The following is a 12,886-nucleotide window of genomic DNA, read 5'->3' as shown; positions in this document are numbered from 1 at the left end:
TTGAATTTTCTTGATATATAATTCATGTAAAATTCATAAAAAATGATATAATTCACCTTTTAAAATACACTCTTGAGTGGTTTCAGTGTATTCACAAAGTCGTGCCACCATTACCACTAATTCCAAACCATTTTCATTGTGCATAGGGTTCTACAATTCAAATTTATACCAACACTGTTTTGTCTCTTTCGTTGTGGTTGAGATTTCAGTGTTAGATATTAGATACCGGTGAGTATAGTGACATAACCTGAGAGTGCAGATATTTGCGTATAAAAATAAACCCCAACAGCCCAGCTGGCATGGCTCAGTTGGTTGTGTTGACCTATGAACCAGGAGGTCACGGTTCCATTCCCAGTCAGAGCACATGCCGGGTTCGTGAGCTTGATCCCCAGTAGGGGGCGTGCAGGAGGCAGCCAATCAGTATTCTCTCTCATCATTGATGTTTCTATCTCTCTCCCTTCCTCTCTGAAATCAATACAAAATATATATATAAAAAATAATAAAAAAATAAACCCAAACACATGTTTAGACTGATAGAGCAAGAACAGGACTGCTGATAGCTATGTCTGCTTTGTTGAGTCTCTGATCCCACCTCTGGCTTACCTGCAATGGTTCTGTCTACCACCATGCTCAAGAGAAATAGCTTCAAACTGAAACATCTCTTAGAATATCTTACTGCGTGACATTTTTTTTTAAATTGACACAACCTTCCTAACTCTCTTGCCATGTGGCAAGCTAGAGGTAAATACAACATTGTAAGCAGTATGGATCCTAATGGTGGAGAAGGGGTTGTTAGTTCACTGGTAAAAGTTTTGACTCAAAGCCTCAAAGATCGTCCCAAGTTATTCTTAAGAATTTATATAACTAGGTTCCCAGTCCAAGATCTATGACTATATATAAAGTTTCCAGGACCTAGATCTTATTCTTGACAAAATTAAATTTAGAAGATGATAAAAGGTATTTTCTAAGACTATCCTAGTATAATTAATTATAATTAGATTCTTAAACTAGAAATTGAGTATGTGAGACAACAAATCTGTTGATTGAAAACTATGTTGTCAATTGTCATCTCAAAAGTATAATGTAATTTGAGGACTATCATTTTACCAAGTATATCTATTGCCAATACAAAGGTCTAGACCAGTGATGGTGAACCTTTTGAGCTCGGCGTGTCAGCATTTTGAAAAACCCTAACTTAACTCTGGTGCCGTGTCACATATAGAAATTTTTTGATATTTGCAACCATAGTAAAACAAAGACTTGTATTTTTGATATTTATTTTATATATTTAAATGCCATTTAACAAAGAAAAATCAACCAAAAAAATGAGTTCGCGTGTCACCTCTGACACATGTGTCATAGGTTCACCATCACTGGTCTAGACATTGGTAAAGGGTTGAGCTATTTGTTAGGTGATATTGACCAGCTATTCCAATGATACAAAACAAACGGTTCTAGAAGGGGCCTGATGTGCACACAGGAGGCCAAAGCACTCAAGCAAAAGAATAATATCTGTTTTCAAAACAAAAACAAAATGTTTAGCTCTACTTTGACCCAACAATAAAAATTATACACACTGATAGTGCTGTGTGGTAAACATTTTTAAAATAATATTATGCATTGCACTATTTATTTACATGTATCTGCTTGGACACAAAAAGACTTTAAGAAACAATAACAAATTCAGTCCCAGGCAGATTTTAAATATACAATTTTAGTCTTTCATTTCCCTACCTTCTATTTTAAAGCACTCTTCCCAGATTTTATTTATAACGATGGCAGCAATAAGAAAACTAGATTGACGCAAGCAGTAGGAGGGCTTCAGGTTGGATCCTCAGAAATGTTTCCTAATTACTACTTCAAGCCTTTCTAAAGCAGCGTGCTACATGAGCTAATTATTGAGGGCTGGTGGCTAGCTTCGCACCTTACTCCAGGAGCACCTTGTGTTACAGTTCTCTACCAGAGCAGTATGTGGGACTCCACTATCAGTTCTGCAGCCAGTTCTATGAACAAGAGGGAAAACATGCTCATATTCGATTATTGGCTAGCAATGCCCGGAAGAAATATGAGGAAGATCTGCAAGAGACTGATGCATAAAAGGTGGTGCTATTCTAGTAATACTTGGGTAAGTAGAAGCAGTAGGCCTAATAAGGCTAAAACGACCATTTATTGCACACCAACCATGTGCTGGGTGCTTAAAATACGCCATCCCCCATCTTCACAACAGTCCTTCCAGGAAATGTCTACACTACATGTTTTGCAGACGAGGAAGAGGCTTAATAGTTAGTCCAACACAATGAACAATGGCGTAAGGATTAAAAACTCCCAATTTGCATTCCACATCCTGGCCCTTTGATTTTGGAAAGCCAGGATTCGAACTCAGGTCTGACTACAAAATCTATATACTCCTTCCACCGTGGCCCCTTCCAGAACCCCGCATGCTATTCAATTTAGCAACAGAGGCAAGATGTACTATGTAACTGTAGCTGCCTGTGCCCAGATCTCTGACTACATAAAAGCAACCTTAGTTCCAAAAGTGGTAGCCATGCCACCCGGGGTGATTTAATTCATAATGCCACCCAGTGCTTTTTTTTTTGGCAGGATATTGTAACATTCCCCACTGTACAAATACAATATTCTCTTACCCTGATGTGCTGATGTGGAGAGAAAGGGAACAACGCATCTGTAATATTATTTCAGTTGGAAAAAATAAGTTCGAAATCAGTCATTGCATCATGGGAACAGTGTTGCTAATTACCAATGAAGAAATCTATTTTTGTGAATAGCCTGATTTTAAAAAAATACTATCACTTATTTAACTAAGATGTTCAGATGAGATCATTTTGATTCTGAAACTGAATACTGTAGTGAAATGTTACAGTGACTCATAAATTTATTTGTGGAAATAAATGTTGCAACAAACACCATGACTGTGCTCAATACAACCTTTGTGGTTTTTATTTGTCCTTCCAAATGAGCTTGTACTTTTCACATCTGCTACAGACACAGGTGAGTCTGAAGCATTTTCTTGCCAGTCTTGGGACAGATCACCTTCTAAAAGTCTTTGTGGATGTGACCGTGCACAGCTAATACAGTACTTTGCCATTTTCCTTTTTCTCTCATTTTTGAAAGTAGTCGAGAGCCACTTTCTCTCTTTCCTTTTCCCTCTCTTTATCTCAGCTTCTTAGGCAGATTCCCAGTATAAATGCAACAGGTGGCGTTACCTAAAAATATATAAACTGAAAGAAAAGAAACATTACGGTGGGCTACTCAGGAAGTGTGCTGAAATGAAAACAGCCCTGGACATTTAGCATGGCCAGAGTGTCTAAATCAAGCAGGAAGGAACAGAGGGACTTGAACTCGCCACAACTGCTGCTAAGGGTCACTGAGGCCCTGCTCTGGCAGGTGCCGCATCTCCCATACCTTGTATCTGTCCATGGGGTCCTCCTGCTGCAGCTGACTCTCACGCATTGTCTGATATTCCTTCTCATATTTCTTCAGCTTCTTGGTCGGTACCTGCAGGGGGGAGAGGGGGTCAGAGGAACAGCATGTGAGACAAGGAGATGATTTAGGGAAGCATTCTCTGAGGTGTTCCAATCAAGTCTCTGGCATTCTGATGGCGCTCACCCAACTCAAAGTTAGGGGGAAGCAATCTAGATTTGCACTCTCTCTCTGAAAGTCCACTGGTACGTGTTGTAGGCTTTGTGGGTCCTGCAGTCTAGGTTACACCTACTCCACGCTGCTGTTACCGCACAAAAGCTGCCATAAGTGATGCATAAACAAATGAGTTTGGCCCTGTTTTAACAAACTTTTTTTTACAAAACGGGCTGTAGTTTGTCCATCTCTGTTCTACAATGTTGCTGATATGCCATACTGTTTTCTTGTTAATGCATTTAACAGTGTTATTAATTCTAACTACTTTCATTTAAGTAAAATTCACTCCTGGCTTCTATCATGCTGAAATGAAAATGATTTATAACAACAACAAAAACATTTTGGAAATGGAGTTAATTTACCAGACAGAAAGAATATAGTAAAGCTCGTCACTGAAAGCGCAAAGGAATAAGGAATCATTGTGCTGAATGAGATAATAGAAAATCATCTAAACAGCTCATCTATTTCTTGCTAGAATTATGTCATCTTTAAAAGACATAAAGTGGTCTAATCTTTTCTGAGAAAAGACTAAAATCTCACAGAACCTTAGAATTTTAAAAGTAAATAAGTAAGCATTTGGAACTGGACAGGCCAGGGTCTACATGCCTATTTTACTTTTCTTAACCTCTCGGCAAAGAGGTATTTAACCTCTCTTAACTTGACTTTCTTCATCTATAAAATGACAGGCAAAAAAAATTCTAGTTCACAATGGTTGTCAGGAGAATGAAGTGATATAGGTAAATTATCTAAAATAATGCCTGGTTCATGGAAATTTTTAAAATTGTTTTTTAATGTATCCCCTCACAATTAATGCAATCTCTTTTGCTCCATAGAACAGAGAAAATCTACTTTTAGGCTTTCCTTGGATAATCAAAATGATATAATCCCTTTAGGAATAAAAATCTTAATGTTTAGGTCCTAAAGGAAGTGACTTAAAATGAAGAGAAACAGTTTAATTTTTTAAAAGATTACAAATGTGTTATTTTGCTAAATTCTTGGTAACGTGGTAAAGGCGCGGGTGATGCGTTGATGCCTCTCAGTATCCGTCAGGATGTCTACCAAAGTGGCCCCTGGGAGGCCCTCAACAGATTGTTTCTGTCGAGTTCAAAACATGTGTATGTATGTGTGACAGAGAGCAAGAGAGAATGGACAGCACCCAGACTGGATATAGAATTAGCATGCAGCTTTCTGGGATGAAGATGATTTAATTCTCTGGAATCTGGCCAGAAGAGTTTAAAAAAAAAAAAAGCAAAGACACCCATCTTATTGTAATTGCTTTGTTCTTTCCACCCAGGAACACTCTGAAGTGTGGAATGATCTGCTTCTCACCATAACTGGGAAGTTTCCCAAACTCAGACCAAACCTGGCAGACAGTGCAAGTCATTGAACATCAACATGATGACCATCTTCATCAAACAAGAAGTCAGACATGCCCCAGAGTGTAACTGATTTACAAAATCTCTGCTGCAGATTGTCATGAGGAATGGTAATCCTTATTACACCATCTCCAGGCATCTCCAAACCAGTCACTGAGACTGACTAGAGTGCAATAGAATGGAAAGCACCACCTGCCAACCATGTGCCCTCAAGATCATCAGATGAACAAGGAGAATCTACATGATCATGTGATGAAACATTATTTCTCTTGACCTTGATCAGGGCCTCAATTTCTTCTTGTTTTCTTTTCTCTGTATGTATTAATCATACACTTAGAAAATCAAGTAAAAAAATACTCTCCAGATGAAGTGGCAATCACTAGCACTGAGGGAAAAGAGGAAAGATGTCTGAGAGTTTTAAGCAGTGACAGGTGTTTCATGTATATCCCCAGGGGCAGGGGCAAGGACAGAAATGAATGGTACTATGAGGAGGGCACCTACCCCAGCAGCCATTCACCCACAGATCAGAAGTATTTCAATATTTTTTGCAATTGAATATCAGTACCAGGGGGTTCCAGGCTGCCCATCAGGCCTGAGAGGAAGTATTTTCTATACGGTTCTGAAATGGATCTATTCACCAATGATGCAAGTACATATGGCAAGCTTGCTCCTAGAGAATTTCTCCTAAAACTACATATTTTTATATTTAAACTATTACTGATACTATCTTTATATGTAAAAGAGTGTCCTTTTAAAAATCAACCTTGCTACGTATGTTAAGAGGTTCATTTCAAAGTGAAATTTTTTTTAAAAAATGCATTCAACACCCTCAATAAGCTAATCCTTTCCCATCTGGCTGAGATTCCAGCATGTTTGGCTTCAGCTTGCTCAGGGAAACAGAACAGGTTCCCAGAACAATATGTTGCTAGGAGACTGTCCAAGCTTATTTATCTTGTGCTGTGGGGTGATATTGAGCATCCACCTGTGATTGGCACGAAGTGAAAGCGGTGAAAGGGCAGAGCAGGAAGAGACACAAGAGCTGATAGGAAACTCCTGTTATTTATGACACAGAGAAAATGGACAGTTACAGTTTCTAAAACTATATTCCAGGATAAAATTAATTTTATTTTAGTGACTGTCATACTGAGTTTGAAAATTTTCTCATCAGAGAAAGGAATTTTAAAAATGCCTTTAGTATGTAGGCTTAATTAAAGGAACACAAACTCATCAAGAATTATTACAATTATCCCAAGAGCAGTGTAGGTATCTCCCTCCTTAATTTAAATAAATTTAATGCAAGTGTGCACTTGAGGAGTATATTGAATAAGAAACACCAGTTTTTTTAGATGTCTACCTAATCGGGGTCCTGTTCCACTAACCATCCATGCTCTGCCTGTCCAATACCTCCAATTTGGCTAAATTCAGAAAATGTCCTTAAAGAATCCACAATTGTTTGTAAGTGCAACTGATAATGAGAACTTACAACTTCAAAATGGTTATATGTAGGGCTTGGAGGTTAAACAGGCTTGCACTGGAAACCCTGCTCTGTCAAATACTAGCTATGTAATTTTATAAGCAAATCATTTAAACCTCCTACTGGAAACTTCAATTCCTTTTTTAAAAATGGAGGTAACACAAATGACACCTACAATGACCATCTCCTTTTAGTGAGCACATAATGCACGCCACAGCACTGAAATAAACACTTAATCCACTTTATGTTGCCTTAGCCTCACAAAGTTGAGCTTGGTTTACCAAACCCATTCCATAACATGAGCACTTTGAGAAAGGCCAAGTAACATGCACTGGGACCACAGTAATGACTAGCCCATCAGGCCTTTCTTAACTGCAATGCTCCCTGCCTGTCACCCAGCCAGCACACAGATTCAACCCCAGGCCCTTGCTAAGCCTCATCAGTAACTGGCTGCAACCAAAGAACTAATCAACAGCAAGATGATGGAGATGTTATTTTAACACCTGACTGGGAGATAATGCACGTAAGATAAGTCATATTACCCAGCATAAAGTAGGAGTTCAGAAAAATATAACACCCTCCCCCTGAACTTTCTGGGCAAGCTAGAAAAAGGAGTAGGTCACATAGACCGTGGGGTGGCTGCACCAGGAATTTAACTCTGGGAGAAGCCTGCTTAAAATTCCATACAGTATTAAGAGGGGGCAGATTGAAATGATATATTTTCCTCTTCCAGCCTTGTGAAAACAAGTATTGAGGCCTAAAGCACCCAGGAGATTTACAGCTTAAAGCAAATCACCTTACGTTATGGACTCAGTCCTGCTCAGATGGAACTGTTTTTGAGGCCAATGACTTCACTGAGAATGCCCTTTCTTCTCTATTGTTTCCTACACTTCTTTAGGATTTCTCTCTGTCCCCACTGCTTCATGTTCTGTGTGTACAGATAATCTGGGTTCTCTCTTACCCCACATGCAACAGTTGTGGCTGGATCACAAGCATTCCTCCTATTGGTTTTCAAATCTGTTTTTCTCAGATTCTTTGCACAAGACAGAGAAAGACATTTTGTCTCTTCTTCTTATAAGCAAGAAAAATTCTTCTCATTGGTTATCTTCAATTTTAGGTAGACTTACGGACATTTTTTCCCTTTGGGAAAAATTCAGAAAACAATCGTATCTTAAGTTGGTATGCTATTACTTCTTTTATTTTTGGGGGGAGGTGCTCAAAATCCACTGTAATATCTCAAGTAAAATTCCACTTCTCAATGAGTCTTTGGTTAGAAATGTACCACTTACATTTTTATTATAGTGTTTGAAAAGTAGAATGACTACTAAGTACTAAAAATTAAGATTGTAAGATAGTAAATAATACACTAAATCTGGTTACATGTTGAATAGCATTGGTTTGATTCCAGGGAGTAGATTAACCAGATGTAGTCCCAAAACTGGGCCATGGAAAGCTGATACAGCTATGCATTCAGAGCGAGCTAATCAAGCTTATTTAAAACTAGACAATGAGACAGGACAGAAAGAGGACAGGGGAGCCAAGTAGGACTCTGTTCTTTATCACCATCAAGTGCTCCGTTCATTATAGTGGTGCTGGCCTTTCCACAGGGGATGCTAAGAAACCTGAAGTAATACTTTACGCTCGTTGCCGCTGGCCATTAGATCAAAAGTAAATACATATCTCATGCTCATGGTAGGCAGAAGGCTACAGACATTTATGCTATAGGAAATTTCATCCAAGACTAATATGCTGAACAGTAGCTCTATAAAACAATCTGAGTCTTTAGATTCAACTTTACTAGTACAGAAATCTGAGAAGGATAAATGGTGGGAAAGAAAGAGGAGGGGAGCCCTTTACTGTGTTCTGTTCATCTATCTACCTTTAAGCAGTGGTTCTCAACCTTCCTAATGCCGCGACCCTTTAATACAGTTCCTCATGTTGTGGTGACCCCCAACCATAAAATTATTTTCGTTGCTACTTCATAACTGTAATTTTGCTACTGTTATGAATCATAATGTAAATATCTGATATGCAGGATGTATTTTCATTGTTCGCAACCCACTGCAGTTTAAAGGCTGTAGTGAAACTGGTTAGAAGTCAGCAGCAGCATTAACCTGCATGGTGACTGCACTCCATTTTTATACACCAACTTTTTTAACATGGGAAGATAAATATCCCTACTTTGCATTTTAAAAGTCAAAACGCCCATGGAACAAGTATGTTTTTATCATCTTCCATGAAGCTGGCATGGCCATTCAGGAACGAATGCAGTCTGTCCCCTCAAGGAGCTTATAGTCTGGCGGGGAGAAAGAGATAATCACACAATTTAAATAAAGACTCATTTACAAAGTAAGGTGAGCCTCTGAGGGAGAAGTAAAGGTGGAGGGAGGGAAAATTATATCCAGGCTCTAATTTTGATTGCTTTTCTAAGGAATGACACTCAAGCTGAGACCTGAAGAATAAGTCAGCCAGGGACAAGTAGGGAGTGTCCACAGCAGAGGAGCAATGGCAGGTGATGGGGAAGAGCAAGGCAGGCTACATGATTTGCCAGGACCAGTACAAAAAAGTCAAGGCCCCTGGTTCAAAGTGATGATTTCAGATGGTGCTAGGCAGCGGTTCTCAACCTGTGGGTCGCGACCCCTTTGGCGGTCGAACGACCCTTTCACAGGGGTCGCCTAAGACCATCCTGCATATTAGATATTTACATTACAATTCATAACAGTAGCAACGAAAATAATTTTATGGTTGGGTCACAACATGAGGAACTGTATTTAAAGGGCCAGAAGGTTGAGAACCACTGTGCTAGAGCATTACACTAAGTGTGGGGACCTGTGTCACTGCACAGGTCCGGTGCCCATGAAGCAGGCTCTGGGAAGGGAGGATGCAGTGGAGCTCAAGGCCAACTGGAGCACAGCGAGGAGAGAAGTGACTGCGGAGGCTGCAGAGGTCTGTAAGGTGCAGGGCCAAGGACCAGCCTCACAGACCAACCTACGGTGTGTCCTTCCCAGTTCCCCCAACAGTTACCAAAGAGCCAGGCTCTTACATAAGTACTCGATGCTAAGGAGGACAAAGAAGATAGTATTTGCTTTCAAGAGGCTTACAAATTGCTGTATAATTTGGGGTAGAATGTGATAAGTTCCACAGAAGAGTATAAGCACCAACTGTGGGAGACTGAGGCATGAAAATTACCTGCTTGAGGGGGAGAATGTAAACACAGACAGGACTGAAATTAGCATTCTTCTGCCTACAGAGCATTGATGTGCATACCACTGTGGAAATGGCAAACACATCAGCACTCCTGTGTGCCAGGCATGGAATGCTATGTACTCTACATGCACTAATGTACATTAGCCTCACCTCGAGGAGGTAGGGCTATTATCATCCTCACTTTACAGAGGAGAAAACAGATCCCTTACATTAAGTTGTCCACAGCCACACAGCTAGCAAATTCCATCTACGAGACCAGGTCCAAAGTCCTTGCTCTGAACTACTTACTATACTACACTACCATTTACTAATATTGTTTTATTTTGCTTTGTTTTTAAAAAATATGTGCTATACTTATGCCTTTTTTAGTTCTTCTCCCTGGCCTTGTGTTGTCTCTTTAACCTTTTTATCTACTCACTAAGCTATATATACTGCCTTGATTTGGCTGAGAGATATACAAGAAAAGTAATTTTCCCTAAAGATTTTTCTGTTTTTATCATTAAGAGCCAGAGCTGGCACAAACAGCAATGGGAAATACACTTAGATATGAATTTCTAAAAAGAGGATGACATACACAATGCTACTTTCCTCTGGTATTGACAGCAGCACCAATGCGTCTTTGTACCGATGGTCAACTAGAGCTGATGTAGTTATGCGTGATTACTACTGACTCCCTAAGAGTGTGAACACTGAATCAATGGAATTCTGGGAAGCCACACATGGCTCCCAGTGTCCCCATGACCAAATGCAGGGTCCGTTCCATACAGGATTGGGAAGCACATGTATGTGCTCATTATTTCAACAAATATCAACAGTGTGTAAGGCACTGTGCCAGATGCTATGCTAGACAGACACCTATGACAAATCCTTTCATCAATAAACTTACAAAAACTATAAAATTTGATTAATGCCATTACAGACATATAAGCCTCATGCTATCATTGGTTGAGAGAAAATGTTTTCACAAATCCACCAGGAAATTTAGGACAGACTTTAAGGAGGAACTTGCACATAAGCATTGTCTTGTCCTAGAGGGAGCTTTTGCTATTGACCATTCACAAGTGTCAGGATTTTTTTAAGTAGATATCAGTAGCCTCCAAGGATTGCAGCAGGCAAGGCCTTAGGTTTCTTCCCACCACCTTTCTAGGAGGTGGGGAGCTTCACTTGGCCCGGGTGCTCTCAGGGGCCATTCCGCAGGTGTCAGACTGCCTGGCTTGTCAGAATCTTACTCGCAATCTATGCAGAAATAGAGGGGCCTGGTAGTATTTCTAGCCAATCCAATTTAAAATTATGATATCCTTTATGCTAATTGGAAAACCCTCTGGTATAGACTTAAATATAAGTAGGTTAAATTTAAAGTAGTTATCTCCTGATTAGGGTCTTTCCAATGACAACCAACTACCCCTAGACTGTGTATTTCCATATCAGGGTACTGCAAATATTAACCAAGTCCAAGGTGTAGACTAAAACAAAAACATGTTATATCACACAGTGTAGGTTGGACTATCTTAATGTAAACTACGGAGAGTGTAATAGTAGGGTAGGCCTGTAAGAGATACAGAGAAGGGCAAGATATGGTGGAACAGCTCATTATTGCTTATTTTCTTTCCTTATTCCATAAAGGAAGCAGAGGAAACTGCTGTGAGCAAAGGCGTGAAGCTAAAAATCATGGGCCTCCCAACTATCTAAGCAGGTATATTTGTCTGGATGAGGAGCTGGTGCCCTGGTGTGAGGCACTGCAGAGCAGGCCGGGAAGAATATACTGGAGCCAGATCGTGGAAGATCTAGATCTCTGCCAATTGAAAGTGTGAACCTATTTTGGTAGTTGCTAGTTCAGTGACCATATTTCCTGAAACTACAATCAGGCACATGGTCTTAACAGATGTTTGCACCCATTCTGGATATGAGAAGCAATTTGGGATAGAAAAGAACCTAAAACACTTAAAAAATCTTTACTGTTTCAATAGCTTACAGGGCTTATAAGGCAGAATACTTGACATTAGAACTATTTTTTTAAAGGTCTTGAACTATTTTTTTTAAAGGTCTTGTCCCAGTATTGATAAGAAGTCACTGACGTTTTAAAATTGGGCACAAGAATGGTAAGAATGTTCATCTGGCCTGGCGGGTGTTGCTCAGTGGTTGAGTATCAACTTATGAACCAGGAGGTCAAAGTTTGATTCCCTCAGGCTCAATCCTCAGTAGGGAGCATGCAGGGGCAGCCGATCAATGATTCTCTCTCATCATTGATGTTTCTATCTCTTCCTTCCTCTCTGAAATCAATGAAAATATACTTACGGGTGGAAAAAAATGTTCCTCTGGAAATGACATACTAGTATATGTTAAACTAAATGGGAGGACAAAGAAAAGGAAAAGGTGGCAAATAAAACTATTTAGAAAGTTATGAAAATAGTTCAGGAAAAAAAGCCTTTGTGAAGAAGATAACAATAGAAATGGAAAGAAAGAACCATTAAAACCAATAAAAGAGATGTTGTTAAAGGAAGTCTTTCCTGGTGATTTAGGTCAAGCGATCCCTCCCCTCCTTAAACTTCTTTAGAATTAGTTATACAGCATTTAATAATCATATGTGGCTGTTAAAAGCTTTGCCTGGGGTGTGAATTTTCCTAACCTAAATAGGATGCCTTAAAACAAACAAAACCAAACTTGGTATCTCCAGCTTTGTCCTAACACAAAGCTGAATACTTCATAGATGCCCAAAGCAGGTTGTTTCAGTTAGGTATATTCTTAATATCTCAGGGTTCAAGTGGATTTTGTTAATTAGTTAAAATACTGAAATTTTTTAAAAAGGCAGACAAGGGCCTTGTACATATATTTTCCTCAAGTATGGGTATTAAACGAGATATGTGATGACATAGAGCTGATAAGTGGAAAGACACCAAAATCCACTTAGCATAGGATATTTTTGTTACCTGAATGAGAAGATTGTGATGAGCAATTAAAAATGGCAGTTTTCCTTGATATGTTTGACAGAGCCAATAATTACCTCTGCTCTGTGGGGCAATTTCTAAAACAGTGCATAAGAATGAGATAATTTGAGAAGATTTTTTTATGCTATGCAATTGATGCTGCTCCCTAAATTGAAATTCAGTTCTTTAATCTTGGTGGGGGAAAACATAAGAGGAAGAGAAAACATTCAGCATACTAAATGCTTAACACA

The 12,886-nt window shown here is 39.3% G+C and overlaps 1 protein-coding gene across 5 annotated transcripts in view; it reads right to left on the bottom strand.

The window, feature by feature from the left end:
* Nucleotides 1-12,886, bottom strand: part of RABGAP1L (RAB GTPase activating protein 1-like) — a 400,947-nt gene that overhangs the window by 28,338 nt on the left and 359,723 nt on the right. For 3 of the 5 annotated variants that reach the window (XM_014540905.1, XM_005867681.2, XM_005867683.2), the window contains one exon: nucleotides 3,424-3,516. In XM_014540905.1, the coding sequence (XP_014396391.1) occupies nucleotides 3,424-3,516 (93 nt within the window). Of the gene's footprint in view, nucleotides 1-2,927; nucleotides 3,240-3,423; nucleotides 3,517-12,886 lie in introns of those variants that run through there. The other 2 variants (XM_005867682.2, XM_014540907.1) reach the window with 1 other exon arrangement.

The sequence above is a fragment of the Myotis brandtii genome, unplaced genomic scaffold, assembly GCF_000412655.1.
Source record: "Myotis brandtii unplaced genomic scaffold, ASM41265v1 scaffold250, whole genome shotgun sequence".
Lineage (NCBI taxonomy): Eukaryota > Metazoa > Chordata > Mammalia > Chiroptera > Vespertilionidae > Myotis > Myotis brandtii.
This window is presented reverse-complemented; position numbering and strand designations above follow the sequence as displayed.